The following is a 14,953-nucleotide window of genomic DNA, read 5'->3' on the forward strand; positions in this document are numbered from 1 at the left end:
TTAGGAATGCAGCAAAGCTCCGACGCTCCATTCAAACAGCGCGGAGGTGCTGCTCGTTTGTTAGGGCTCGACTATCTGTCAGCAAAACACACATGCTTTGTTCCAAGTGGCAGAGATATAATCAGTTTTACTTTTGCCCACTTACACAAAACGTAGCATTTTACTCTGCTGAGGACACACAACGTGTATTAAGGGAAGATGGTGCATGCTTTGTTTTATGTAGCTTTTCTCAGAGCAGACATTTTAACTAGTGAAGGACAGATGTTACACATATATATATATATAAATAAAAAAATACACAAAAATATTAAATCCAAGTTTGTGCAGATCTGTGACATGAAGTAAAACATCTGGTGCGGTGATATATAAGAGTTGTTCCTGGTGATCTCTGTGCTTCTGATGGTTTTAAAGAAAAATCAAAAGCTTGACAGGAAATTTTTTTACTATATCAAATGTTTTAGAGCAATAGAGGCTTTGTTCTGCTAAAGCTTTTTTTACACAGCATATATTTGATGTTTGCACAAATAGGAGAACTCATGTAGCAAACCCAAATTCAGCCATTACTTTGTTTACCCATGTGCCTTTCTTGTTAGATGTCAAAATGGCCCCTGTAAGAAAGACTTCTTATTCTAAACTTTGGTTACACCTTTTAAACTAAAAACAGTAACATGTGCTGGATAAAAACAAAACAAAATAAAACACACACTTTACTTTCCTTTTTCTTTATTTAGGTTTGTAGTACATTCAAATGCATTACATCCTTTCCCAATAATAAGGGAGTTTCATTCCACTTAGTCTTCCCTCTTAAAATTACTCTCTCCATACCATTTAAATTTGATTTCATATTTAAATAAACTTTAAAAAAATTTATTTCACTTATTTCTTTTTTTTTTTAACTTCTTTTACTACTTTCATTACAAATGTTCACTTCAATAGAAGGCATTAGCTTGCAGAAACAAAATAACACAAACAAAAACTAATGCAACAACTAAAATGTAAAGACAGTGTTGCAGGTGAGAAGCCAAGTCATTGGCTCTGAGGTAAGTGTCAGCTTCTTCCTGCCGCAGGCCTCTCGTTACCTCTTCTGATTCTGCTTGGCCTGCTTCAGTAAAGTGTCGAAGTCTAGTGCATGAAACTTGTTTTTTGCCGGAGTTGGATCGTAATCTCTACTCGAATCTGAAAAGACACAAACAGACCAAGTCAGCTCCACATTCAATAACAAATAAAATTTAAATTCAGATTTTAATGGCAGAAAAGTCAATTGTGACTACGGTCAATAAAATTTTTTAAAATGCATCATAAATGTCATTAAAACAGTCATACTGTAAAAATGAATATAGAGGACATGACTAAAGGTCTCTGCAGTGGTAGATACAACTTTACTAGTAATGTATGAAAGGCAAAACATACAATTAGATAAAAGTATTTGACATTTTATATGTTGATATATAATAATTAGAAACATACTAAAAGCACATTAAAAGACAGTTTGCTCAAAAGGGGCTTTGTTACATTTGGCTTGTGAGCACACTGAACTAGGATGAACTATAGCCAGTATCTCCAGTCTTCTCCAAACACCCAAATCCAAGTCAAATACAATTAATAGCCCTCTAGGTTAGAGCTACAGGACTTCCTTTTGTGTCTGTCAAATTGAGACCATGCCTACCCAAGTCGGAATAACTGGACTTGCAGAACTGTCTCCTCCCACCAAAACAGAGATCAAACGGGAGCTCATCAGGCTTGCGCAGCTTGCTTCCGTTTTCAATGGCCGTGAAAGCATCCTTGGTGTTGTAATAAGTCACAAAGCCATAGTTGTCCCTGCAACAGATAACCAGAGCCTCAGCGTATGTTCAGTTTGGCAGAGATCCAGGGAGGATCATAAAGGACTTTTACAGTTCTGCGCTGTGACTTGCTTTTAAAAGAGCAACCTGGGAGAGTTGCCAGGAGGCCCCAGTTATGAACAAGACTCACTTTGCTTTAGCACTGTAGCTTGGCCTAAGAGGTCACGGACACGACCAATGAGGTTCAAAGACAGTGCAATTTGTTTGTTCTAGCCTTATTAAAGTAATAATTTGTTACACAAACAGTAACAGACAAGTGTAAACATATACAATCCCTTCTGTTTGTGTACTCACCCATGGTTTCTAAAGTGCAGGGTGCAATCTTCAATCTCGCCAAATAAAGAGAAGCGCTCTCTAAGCTCTTTCTGGGTCATCGTACCCCGAATTCGACCAACGTAAACAACTCGACGCTCCTCCTGAGAGAAGAAGAAGACAACTTTTAATATTCAAGAATAAAATATTGTATTCTGCATTTAAAAACTGCCCCCAGTAAAATTAACTTACAATGGCTTTCTCTTTGCTTCTTTTCACCTCTTCCACATCTGCCTTTGCACTGTGACCATATCCACATTCATATGAGGGACTAAGAAAGACAAGACAAATCCTTTTTAAAGTGCATGTCAAATTAAAGTTCATGTCAACATAGTACTGAATATAGTTAATATACTTTACCTGTACATTCTTCTGCTTCTACTCCACTGTGCTCGCCTATCAGGTGATCTAGATCGCGACCTGGAGCGACTCCATGAGCCAGAACGAGAGGAAGAATATGAGTACCTCCTCCTCCTGGGAGGGGAGCAGGACACGGAGGGAGATGACCGAGAGGAGGACCGAGAGGAAGAGCTGGAACTGCTCTCCGAGAGACGGGGGCGATACCTAGAAAGGACAAGAAGGAATGCAAATAAAAAACACAGTAAATCATACCCCAGAGTAAAGAGCATTAAGATGACATTTGGACAGAGATACAAACCTTTTTTTAGATGGAGAGTGTGATCTGGACCGAGATCTAGAGGAATGAGAGTCTGACTCTGAACCGCTGGACATACTGCTGGGAGATCTATGGGATCTTTTTCTAGACCGGGCACCAGTTCTCTCTTTGGGACTAGATCTGGGGCTGGTTGTGCGTGAAGCAGCATGTTGACGGTATGACCTCCCAGAAGGTCCTCTCCTTGGGCTTCCTTCTTTCCCAGCAGAATCAGTCTCCTGTCGAGTAGGAGAAGCATCTGGAGTTTCCAGAACAGAATTTCTCTCCAACCCATCAGGTCTGTGATCCAGGGGCTGTGTCAGTGGAAACCGTGGCGTTTTGGTTGTAACTGCAGGGTCTACCTTGGCAGAGGAATCCAAGGAAGCTGGGGGTGTTTGTGTAGTGGCTTCGGTGGGTTGTTTGATGGGTTTAATAGTGATAAAAGATTGCTGTTTGACGTTCCAGCGCTTGCCTGGCTCTCCAGTGGAAGTGCCTTTGTTGGGTAGGCAGTAATCATGGTCCATACATGCAAGGTCAGCAGCTATAGTAATAGCAGCAGGAGTGGGTTTACTGCGGGACCTGACTGAGGGCAGCGGACGAGCTTCTATCTGGATAACCTTAGAGGGACTCAACTTGGAGGCCTCAGAAGTCTTGCTTTTCCCTAGCAGGGCCACAGGGACAAGAGGTTTCCACATCTGATGGGGAGGAGTGGCTGGAGGAGTCAGAGCTGTAGCAGAGACAAACAAAATTTACCACCATTATACCTGACTTTCAAGAGCAGCAGCCAGTATATGTTGAATGCTGGAAGCATCAAAAACACATAAGCTAACAACGGCAGAGTAAACAACATTTGTACTTTACCTTTTCATAATAATAAAAACCTGAATGTGACATTTAACTGCTATTTTAACAATTCCACTGATTTCATATTAAGCACAACTCTAAATTACCTGCAGTACTTGAGAGGTCATTCGCTCTCACACGTTCCACAACAGTTTTCTCTGGGGCCAACTCAAAACTGCAAAGTAAGCACAAGAATGTGTTAGTATATCATTGGTACACAGTGTAGTTCACACCTTAGCCAGTCTTTGGATTAGAGGGCACCAAAGTCCAGACAAAAAGTCATTAAGCTAGGCCACAGAAATTCAGAACTGTGGCCAGACAACAGCAAGGTCTGCGGTAGGTCTTGGCGAAATGTGTGTCTCCTCCACACACAGCAAATAGTTTCACTCATAAAGAGCAGCTTAGGGGCTGTAGGGTAACTCACCTTGAGTTTCCTACAGCTGCTGCTCTACCAGAGACCTCCGGCACACATTGCTCCTCTTTGGCTGAAGGGAGAAGGAAATAAAAATGCATCAGCAATGGGAATTACAGAATAGACAGAGCAACACTGAGAAATTCCAAGATATGTAGATAAGTGTGAGAATAATGTCATGTATTATGAGTTTATTGTAGAATTTCACCACATGGTCAGCAGCTACTTTAGACACTTTACAAACCGCACAACAATAGTTCAATAACACATTCACTGACATGACTAATGGCACATACAGTCTAGGCACTTGTTAGAATTGGGGACAGTACATCCGCACAAACAAAGACAGCAGGGCGAGAGTTAAATGGATTTGCGGACAGGGCAGAATTCCAGCAGCTGAGCAGACAAGAGGACAAAAACAGCTTCTCTGCCCCCCGTAGCACACATCTCTTAAAGGGGAATGTTTCAGTGGTAAGGCAACAAAAACCCTGTCGTCAGTCAACCTCTGAGTGTTAAACATGCTTCTCTAGGGAGGATCACATAAGCTCCAAGGTCTTATGAAAATCATATCTTTGTTCCGTAGGTCACTTTTGGTGGACTGTGAACTGTTGTATATGCTGTTGCTCAAATAAAGAAATCCACCTGCACTGATGACACATTCCTAAACACATCCACAACAGCAGTGAAGCTCTGTGCTGCCACTTCTGTCTTGTGGTGAAACTCGTTCTACCTACTAACCCACTGCTGCCAACCAAAGATAGTGCTGCTATGTTGTATGCCACTTCCTGCCATTACACAACCAGGAAAACTGATACTCTGACTACATTTAGCTTATACTGAACTATGTGACCCACTAAGCTACTGGACAGTACAACCATCCAGATGATGCAAATAAAACACTGTGACACAGGAAATAGACAGAGGAGCTCTTTGAGAAGACCAATCAACCATTATGGATTACCTTGAGTTTCCTCAAACTGCTCCAGCAAGCTTGTCAGATCAGCAGCTTCAATACCTACAAAATATATGTATTAATTATCACACAAAACATGATTGAATTGTACTTTAACTACAGTTTATTGTATCTTATGTACAATTTTTTTTATTAAACCATTTGATTAACATTAAACTTACCTATCTCACTGGTGAAGGCCTCAATCAGCTCCTGTGTAGGGCTCTTTGTCCTTTGGGGTTTTAGTGCCTTAGTGGGGTTCTCTTTAGTTTCAAGCACAACAGGTTGTGCCTTCAAACTCTTGGATTCAGAAGAATTAGCAGCTGGAGAAGGACTGAACTGGGTACCACTGGCTGTAATTTTGGAAGACTCATCATCAAAAGTGATGGGCTTATTTAATGAGGTAGCAGCAGTGACCTCAGCCAACTTCGGGGTAACTGTGGTCTTCTGGGGAGCACTGGAAGCAGACACAGTAGCAGCAGTGGGTGCGACCCCCTCTGTAGTGGTTTCAGGACAGGTCTTGGTAAGCACTGCAGACTGAGTGACTTCGCTATTTTCTCTTGAAAGCACAGGAGAAGATTTCTCATCTGTTGAAGACTTCAAGTGGCTGACTTGTTTTGAACACACTAGAGATGCAGAGCTCAGAGGCACAAGAGGGACTGCAGGTTGACCAGTGGTGTGCTGCTGTATTGATGAACCCTCCACTGATTTAGGGGCATGAGATAAGGGTTTTTGAAGCAGACAAGATTCGGAAGGTTCGGGGGTTTGCTGAGGCTTAGGAGTAGGAGGAGTAGCAGCTGAAACTTTGCTGGATGAGGCAACCATGTAGGCTGGTGGCACCAATAGTGCCTCAGGTGTTGGTGGTGCAGCTGGTCCCCTTGGCTGCCAAGCAGGCTTGATCTCCTCCACTTCCTTCTTTGTTGTCTGGGTGTTGGGACGTCGATCCCTGGGGCTGGGGTCAGGCAGGCAGGGGATAGGAGGAAGCTCTTTAGGAAGCTCCTGAAGGCTGGGCCACTTGGTGCTGTTGTTGTCTTGTTTTTCCACTGGGGCAGGCTTTTTCTGCTGTCGGAGCCGCCGGTATTCCTGGAGACTGAGTGATTTGGGCTTCGGTTCTGGAGCCACAGGTGCCACAGAAGGAAGGGCCTCACTAACAGGTGGTGTCCTCTGAGTTATGGGACTAGCAGCAGCTGCAGGACTATCTGAAGACGGCAAGGGCAGCACAGCAGAGGATGCTGCTGCTGACTCTTCCAGGTTCTCAGAGACTGGGGCCGGCTGTTTCTGCATTTCATTGGGCTGCTGGGAGCTCAGTGTTGTGGGAGAACAGCTAGGCTCAATCTTCTCAGCACTAATGTTTAACTCAACTGTATCCTGTCTTGGTGAAACAGGTGTAGCAGCTTGTATGTTCATTTCAGGCAACAGAATTGTAGTGGTGATTCCTTTTTGTGTTTCAGTTTGGCATGGATTTGCTTTCTTTGTTTTTTCTGAAAATAGAGTTGCAGTGGGAGGAACCTTTGGTACTTTGGGTTTCTTCTCTTTTTTCTCCAACTTTTTGTCAGGCTTTCTGGGTGTTTCCTGTGCCATGTTTGTGACTGTGCCACTTCTAAGAACCCTTTTCTCCACAGGCTCAGGTTGTTCCTTACATTTCTTTTTCTTTTTTCTGCGAGATGGAATTTTTTCTTTAATCTCCTCCTGTTTATTGCTGATCATGTCATCCTTCACATCTGAAAATGAGTCTGGTGTTGCAGACGTTGCAGCTTTCACTACAGGTTCTGTGACTGTTAAATCATCATCATCATCAACAACTATATGCTCAGAAATGTCAGAGGCTGCCTCTGTTATTTCACTTGGCACCTTCTGCTCATTTTCTGTAGACTGCTCTTTAAGTTGCAGAGACAAAGGGAGACCCATATCAGGGATGGCAAGGATGGGTTCACCATTCTCTGCCTGGTCCACAACCTCAAGTACGATGCCTCCTTCAGGAAACATCTGTTCCCCATCTTCATTCTCTAAACAAATGGTCATACAGTATGGGTGCATGTGCCTGACCAAATCTCCCAGGCTGACTGAAAGACCATCTTCACCACTCTGCTCAAAAGTAACAGGAAGTGGGAGGTTGAGACCATCCCAGTCTAAGAGGTCATGATCAGGAGATGAATCCTGCCTCACTGGGCTTAGAGTGAGGGAGCTGTCTTCTTCTTCTTCCCCATCACTCCTCTGGAGAGAGTCAGGCTGCATTCTGGGGAGACTCTGAGAAAACAAAGTAAAATTATAAAAATCCATCTCCTTTTCAACTTTATATAAACATTGACTATCTGGAGGGAAGGATACCTTTCCATTTGATATGGGTCTTGAACTATATAGGGAGTCTTTTTCTGGAGGGGAACGAGACAGACACAGCAATCTCCTGAGCTAGAGAGTGAGAAATAAGCAAAAGCATTAGGACAATAATACTTTCACAAACATCTAAAACCAATGAAGTATGTTTAGAACCACACAGGACAACAGGTTTTTCCTTTCTGTCCCTTCACTCTCTCTGCCCCAAGCTAAAAGGCCCGGAATCTGTGCGACTAGATAGGTATGTATGACAGCTGGGCACTAACCGGAGAGTGTTCCCTGCCCTTCTGATTTGACAGCAGGTCGGAGTCAGGCAGTGTGTCGAATGGGGACAAGTTCTCATCATCCACATTGTCAAGTATCTCTGTCAGGGCAGTTAGCAGCGTGGCTTCGCTCTCCTCATCAAGTCCTTTAGTCTATAAACATGATAATTAGGTCAAAGCATGAACAATTCAGACTGCAACAAACAACTGTAGAAAGTTTACACAACATAGATCTATTAGGTTATTTGAATATGTAAGCATGTGAAAACATTCATACCTCTATTGTTGGCATGTCCTCAAAGATAGAAAGAATGGAGGGATCTACGCAACTTTGCAGGGTCTCTAGAGTTTCTTCAGAGCTCAGTCCAGAAGACTGGAGAGGAAAAACACACTTCAGATTTCTTTTGAAAAAACTCAGACAAAACTGAAAAAAACCAAACAAACATGCAGGTGAAGACTATCTGGAAGCAGCCACCCACATGTACATAACTGTGGCTATAAATGTGTATTTACCACACTACTAGTAGACACAAGGCAATGAGCTCTTAATATATATGGACCACTGGGCTTCTGTACCATTACAACTAGTTTGTCTAATTCTCTAATTATCCTTTCTTTTTAATAAAAAAAGTGTGTCCACTTGCCTTTGAATTTACACTTCTTGAACACATTTTTAACTGTAAAGAGTGCTGCAACAATTCAAAGCAAAACACCCCATTGTCTTGTTGTACAAACACAGAATCAACATCCTGTTTTGAAAGAATTTCATGAGAAAATGTTAAAGAAATTAAGTCTTTGTAAAAAAAAAAAAAGTTGCACAGCAAAACTGGTTAAACTATCTCGATGGGTATCTGAAGTTGAGTAAGCCATTTCAACATGCAATTTATTTTCATGTTGTGTTCCAGTTTAGAGGAAAAACAAAATACCAATCATTTCCCCACAGTCTGAAATAGGCAAAACAGAGTGAAAACATGTAGGATGGAGGCTCAGTTTGTGTTTAACAACTCCCCACATTTAAGTAATATGTATAACTACACTAAGTCCAGCACATATAACTGATAACGTTATGCACTTTCATCTAAACATGCAGTAATGATCTAGGGTGACCCACGTGTTTCTGTCCACACATGGACACACAGTGCGCAGACATGTTTGAGCCTCGCCTCACCCCGTCCAAAGGGAGGCTGCTTAGCCCACGTGTAGCACTACAACAAACTCCAGCAGGGCCCGCATGTCTGCTGCTCGCCGTTTATTTCCAACCATCTCATGTAGACAACATGTTAACACGTCATCCAGCACGTTTAAAAACTTCAGGTGTTTTTTTTAAATATGCTCTATAAGCGGTGTGCGTACAGTTAAACTGTAGCCATCTTCTGCGCATGTGTGAGAGGACCCAACATGTGATCCACCACGACTCCACCGCATGTGGATATACACACATGTGGATTTCGACTGAAAACCTGTCATGCTGCAGCAGCAACAGTGAATAATGATACAGGTGTGTGTAACTGTATAAAATACAATCACTGTCTGAGTGGGAAAGAGCTTCATCATGGTGTGCATCATCACTGAGCAGATGATTCACTACTGCAACGTGCTGGCATTAAGCCTATAAACTACACCAAAGCAAGATAAACCAGCTGAAAGAAGCTAACGAGCTGAAAAGAAGTTTATATCCACAATGCAACGACGTGATTGAGAGAACTGACGGACATGTTGTAGTGTTTGTTACCACGTGTGTCGGAAGATGACCAGGAAACTGACTACTTTTGCACATAAACCCGCATATGAAGCTTAAATGCTTAACATTGATAGTATTTATGCAACTGGTGCACATGCCAGGGTACCACCCAATAAAAATACAAAACTGTCACTTTGTTTGAAGCACAGTTTCTATAATAAGGGAGGAAACTGCGTCGTTCACTAGCCAGCCGGCCGGCCGGCCTGGGCTTCACTGACCCACCAGCTAGTTAGCATTTACATACAGCTAAACCTAGCAGCGGGTTTTAAACCAACTACTGTGTTCTGCTCATTTGGTTTATAAACAGCGAGTTGTCTAAATGCAATAACCAGAAAGCAATGAATACTTTTTGAATAAGTTTTACTAGTGATACCAGGGTGGCATCCACGTGTCACTTTTCCATGCGCAGTGTCCAGCTCCTACACACAACACACGCTCTGTCCTGCGTCTAAAAACACACACGGAACTAGTAACAATTACATTTCATACCAGGAGACACAGAACGGGTGATAATCTTTACCTCGTCTAGTGTATCCATGGGGAAAAAATCCATATTGCACGCAGTTAAAGTCTCCTCGCCTACTCCCCACCGCGCCGCCATCTTGCCTCTCTCCCCTGGCCCGACTCGTCTCGGAATGAAAAGGAATGAATCGAGCATCAGAAACACAAGCTCGCCGGTAGGAAACACGTGTTCCCTGTTCCCGGCAAAATGACGTATAATGACGGCGTCGGTCAGGGGTTACGTGGTCACGTTTTCTTTTGTAGTTCTTTAACACGCTTGAGCTCTACCTTGTGGCAGATGTGCTGCAAAAATGAACACGATAGAAAATGGACATTAGAGACATAAGTCAAATCCTGTTGCAGCGGTTTATTATACCACAGACTATTCAGTGTGTTTTATAGTTGTAACAATAGCTGAAACTACTGAAAACCCAACAAACACATCCAGGTAGGGAACAGCAGCAGGTAGATATACTAGAGAAAAATATATAATATAAATATAATAATATAAATATAATATAAGAAGGAAATATTGGCTATATACTTATTTCTATAGCTTTTTTCCGAGATGGGTGAATTTGATTATTAGCTTAAGAGCAGAACATTGATAATTATTCATTGTGATTATAGATTGAGGCATTAATCAAGCACAATGTGTAATATTGTGGAGTAATATTTAATGTTGAGTGGACAAAGTAAGACGTTTGAAGATACCATCTGGTGAAGTGGTGGCTTGTTACTTGCAGCCCTAATGTGATTTCCAGCTAAGTCCTGAGGTGTTGGTGACAAGTCATATTGCAATGCATGCAGAAGGGAAAATACTTCAGTTAAATGGAGTTGAGCCCAGATGTTGTTTGAGTTTCTTTATTAGAGCAAAATTACAGAATGGGAAAAATCAAATGATTTTACAGAGACAAATATTCATGATGCAATTGATTCTGGTTTCTAATATATAAAGACAAAGACTATTTCTGGTCAGAAACGTAATATGATGCACATACACAAAATGCAGGGAGCATAAACACAACAAACTCTCAAATATCCCTAAGATAAATATCCACAGTCCAAATTTGAAAAGTTTAGAGGAAGTTATCACTTTGCAAGCAAATTCAGTGGCAGTGCCTACACTGCTCCTTGGCTTCGTTCCATCTGTTTGGCATTTTTGCTCCCACAGTTTTAGTTTAATTGCTTGTACTTCGAAAGACTGTGGAAAGGAGGAAGTAAGAAGGACCCTTAAGTACTTGGGAACTCTTTGGATGAGAAAAAGCATAATTTGTGTGGAGATGAAGTGTATTTTTGCCACATTTAAATCACATTTCTCTTTCTATAAGAAATTTGTCAACACTATATATTTTGACCACACTGTTAGGTTACACAGTGACAAATATGGATTTCTAAATGTGCACAGTTGTGCTTCAAAGTGTATTCTGCTGCCTGTATATTTCATCGGTTAGAAAACAATTATATACTGCGTTTGGCAATCTTGTAATCATAATTTACACCACCAGTGGTCGCTGTTTAAGCAAAAGTTATGTACTGTATGAGGTTTTCAATATGCCAGCTGTGTAAATACACTTTTATTTTGAAAGATGCTGCCTTAATGTCACTATTCTGGTGCACATCATGTCCTAGTAATTAAAACACCACCTTTCTGTTTCCCAGGAGTCAGTGAATGGTTGGAAAAAGACCAAGAGACTAATCACATCCATCAAAGACAGAGGTTACGGTCTCTCCCTATGTTAGATCCACCTGTTATAACAAGACTAAACTCTCATACTAAAATGGACTGATGACAGCTGTACACATTGGTAAAGCTGATGAGCTCTGGAAAAAGCTGGCAAGTGGACCTTGAGTATTTATTTGTGAATGCTTTGTCAATCAAGACACTGGTTGATGAAGGAAGGGTACTGCCAGTGAATCAAAATTTCAAATTATTATAGGTGGGGATTACATTGGGTCAAATACAGAAGTGGGTGTGATGTGCAACTCATTAGGAGTGGTACTGCATGGCGGAGAAAGCCCATAGGCAATATCCTCTGTCCCGCAGGTTACATGGATTAGAGGTGAACCTAGCTACGACCTCACATACACATACGGGGTGGTCTTCGGCTTGTTTATCTTTCTCTTCTTCTTTCAATTCCGCTACACGACGAATAAACCTGCTCTGTTCTCTCACTGCTATTTGTGAAGTTCGCAAACCTTCGTTCTCCAACAGCTTCCTCGCTGTGGCAGAGCTCTTCAGTAAAGCTCATTATGGTGAATTTGAGAAAGCATCCTTGTTGCCAAGCAGTTTCAAAACAACAGACACACCAGGGAACACAGCAGACCCACTGCAGTGTAGATTTGTTTCCATGTGCTGCATCATTTCTGGCAATGATCCAGGCATCCCGAAGGCGACAATTAATGATCTCACTGATCAATTGTGTCCCTTGCTGCATTTCCTTTGAAGAACATGAATTTTCCATAGAGAACAAATCCAATTTAGTTATGTGGTGCAGCACATATGCAGCATTTGTATGAAAAATGTTTCAAATGTTAGTTTAGTCGGCAGGTTCTCCAGCATTTGAGCAATTGTAACAATCAGTTTTGTTTGATCTCTTTTCACATCAATGTTTCACTCAGACGTTACTTGTTATGTGGTGGTTCCCTTCTTGTTTACACGTACAGTCGAATTAACTTGTGCTTCCTTTGTGCCTGTTCCCAATGTGTCTGAGACACAACAGGCCCAAACAGTCTGCTTCCCATTACCTGTCATGTTCTAATGAATCCACTGCTCACATTTCCTCTGCAGCTTTTTCCTCCAGCATATCAGAGACTGCGTACTGTACATCTGTGGGAGCTGAAAGAGCTTGTCTGTGTGTGTCTGAGAGAGAGAGAGACAGAGAAAGAGAAGAACACTACTGTGCCCCAACACACTCCCTAACCGCTACCTACCGCTGCTCTGCCGTTGCCATGGATACAGTGCCCTCTCTCTCTCCCCCCGTCTCTCCTATCTCTTGGTGGGTATGAAGGGATGAGGTTGGAGAAAAGAGAGAAGAAGAGAAGTGGTTGTGGTTGTTACCTCTGCGTCATATTCATACCAGTGCAGCTGAGAGTTGCCCCCCCCCCCCCGTCCTTTTCCCCTCATCCTCTTCCTTCCTTTCTTCCTTCCCTCCTTCCTTCCCTCTGAACATCCAATTTGCACACTGCTAGATCCCCCCTCCATTTGTGTCTCCTATCTGCATCTGCTCATCACACTCTCCGTCTCTCTCTCCCTCTCTCTCTCTCTCTCACTCGCTCTGCTGGCCCAGCTTGCTTTCCTCCGCGCGACTGACCCAGGCGGACTTTTTCGAGCAAGCGTGGGCGCAGAGGAAAAAGGAAGACAAAGGTAAGCACTGACATGGACGATGTCTAACAGTGATTGTCTGTGAGGGAGAGTGTGGGAGAGAAATAAAAGGAGAGGAGGGGGGGCGCAAAACAGCTGCAAGACAAAAGACTGAGAGGTAAGGACTGATGGCATGAACTCACCTGAGATAAGTATTTCACCAGGAGCCTTTTAAAACATTTCTTGGGAATTCAGGAAGAAACAAGATAGTCAGTAGATGAGAACAAGTATTTGTCTGCTGTCAGAGGACAACATACTAAGAGTGTATCAGTGCGTGAGTGGATGTGTGCTTCAGTAAGCCAAGCAGTCAGTGTGTCTGTGTGCAGGCACTTTGCTGTCTGTCACATAGTGTTGGTGTTGTGGAACTGCTGCCGCTGCACGTTCCCACAGTAGAGAGACGGAGGCGAACAGAGGGGGAACTTCATTATCCTCAGAGAGCCTTTTGAGCGATATGTGGATGTGTTGACAGAGCGGGAATCTCTATATCTGCAAAGAGTACGAGAGTGAGAGGAAGAGAGGAGAGTGAAAGCCTGACAGTGCATTTAGTGGTGAAGTGCACAGCTTCAAAGCCCAATCACTCCTGGAAACAGAAGCCATTTCCCAAATCAGATTCACTCACCCCTCCTTTATTTCTTCTGTCTCAGTCTTCTCTCTCCTCTTTTTCTCTCTCTTGTTGTGTTGGGGATGCCTCTCTCTACTATCTGCTTTTGTCCACAGTTCTAGCAGTATCTTCTGTTAATGTCAGTCTTGCACACTGAAGATGGAATAACAGCGAGAGCATGAGAGAACTCGGAAAGAGACAGACCTTGTTGAAACAGTTGAGTTAAGACAAAAAGTGTGTGTGTGTGTGTGTGTGTGTGCTTGTTTGTTTGTGTGAGAGAAGGGGACATGAAAAAAGGGGGGACAAGTAAGAGGGGGGTGTGTGATGGAGGGTGAGGAGGCCCGCAGGATTGTTCATTGTGTCTCGGTCCTGAGAACAGCGTCTTACACTGTGTATGACATTTAACTGTGATGCTTCTGCCAGTGCGCTGGTGTGTGGGGAACCTGCCTGTCAGCTTTCGTTCCAGTGTAGACAGTTGTTTGTCCTTTGGTAATATACTGGTTGTGACTGACAGACAAGCGAGATCCGAGGTTTGTCAAACTGGACTTTACGTCGTGTGGGGTTTCCTTAGTAGACAAGCTACACAGATATACTAAATATATATAGACATTATTCACTTTAACAACATGTAGATACATATTTAAATTAAAACTTGTTGATGTACTCTACAGTCTTTCAGAGGAACTTTATTCTTTCTTTATTGTATTCAGTCACAGTAATTTACAGTGGAGTCTGTTAACAATCTAACAGGATCAGGTACATGAGCAACAAAGACATCCATCTTATAGGAGTCAGTTATATGCTCGTGTGTTTGCGTAGTGAAGTGTGAGATTATTGAGATTATTGGCTGGGAGGACAGGCACGCTCGAGCCAAGAGAGCCAAGACAGATGATCGGAAATAAAAGATGAGCAGGGAAGGGAAGGAAATTAAACAAAATCACATCAGGCCACATCAAGCTGCAGAAAGGTCAAGGTAATATCAACAGGGTAAGGAGATTAAATTGACAGGGTGAAGTAAGATTAAAAAGCAAGAAAAGAGTAAAGAGCGATAAGAGACATAGGCTGCTGGGCAAACAGCCTGCAGTCCAGTCACACTGTTTACATGCGGCTCCTGTTGGATGTGAGCGCGTGCACATT

At 42.6% G+C, this 14,953-nt stretch overlaps 1 protein-coding gene and 1 non-coding gene across 2 annotated transcripts; both read right to left on the bottom strand.

The window, feature by feature from the left end:
* Positions 1-716: 716 nt before the first annotated feature.
* On the bottom strand, positions 717-9,999 carry pprc1 (PPARG related coactivator 1). Its single transcript, XM_026356307.1, has 14 exons — positions 9,871-9,999; positions 7,887-7,982; positions 7,613-7,762; positions 7,341-7,421; positions 5,195-7,259; positions 5,022-5,075; positions 4,073-4,133; positions 3,756-3,823; positions 2,812-3,532; positions 2,514-2,717; positions 2,346-2,424; positions 2,136-2,257; positions 1,667-1,818; positions 717-1,176 (listed from the first exon to the last, which is right to left on the bottom strand). The coding sequence occupies exons 1-14, from the start codon at positions 9,949-9,951 to the stop codon at positions 1,076-1,078; spliced, it is 4,035 nt and encodes a 1,344-aa protein (XP_026212092.1). The 5' UTR covers positions 9,952-9,999; the 3' UTR covers positions 717-1,075.
* On the bottom strand, positions 1,901-2,040 carry LOC113159964. The gene has a single exon (XR_003298655.1). It is a non-coding gene; the product is annotated as a small nucleolar RNA SNORA50 (small nucleolar RNA).
* Positions 10,000-14,953: the final 4,954 nt, after the last annotated feature.

Source organism: Anabas testudineus, chromosome 15 (assembly GCF_900324465.2).
Source record: "Anabas testudineus chromosome 15, fAnaTes1.2, whole genome shotgun sequence".
NCBI classification, from domain to species: Eukaryota; Metazoa; Chordata; class Actinopteri; order Anabantiformes; family Anabantidae; genus Anabas; species Anabas testudineus.

What these genes read in the sequence shown, in the direction of transcription:
- pprc1 (XM_026356307.1), bottom strand. Translation starts at nt 9,951, where the DNA reads ATGGCGGCGCGGTGGGGAGTAGGCGAGGAGACTTTAACTGCGTGCAAT. An exon ending in CCATGGATACACTAGACGAG is followed by an intron (nt 7,983 to 9,870) that starts GTAAAGATTATC and finishes TTTCCTCTCCAG; the next exon opens with TCTTCTGGACTGAGCTCTGA. An exon ending in GTCCAGTTATTCCGACTTGG is followed by an intron (nt 1,177 to 1,666) that starts GTAGGCATGGTC and finishes GTGTCTTTTCAG; the next exon opens with ATTCGAGTAGAGATTACGAT.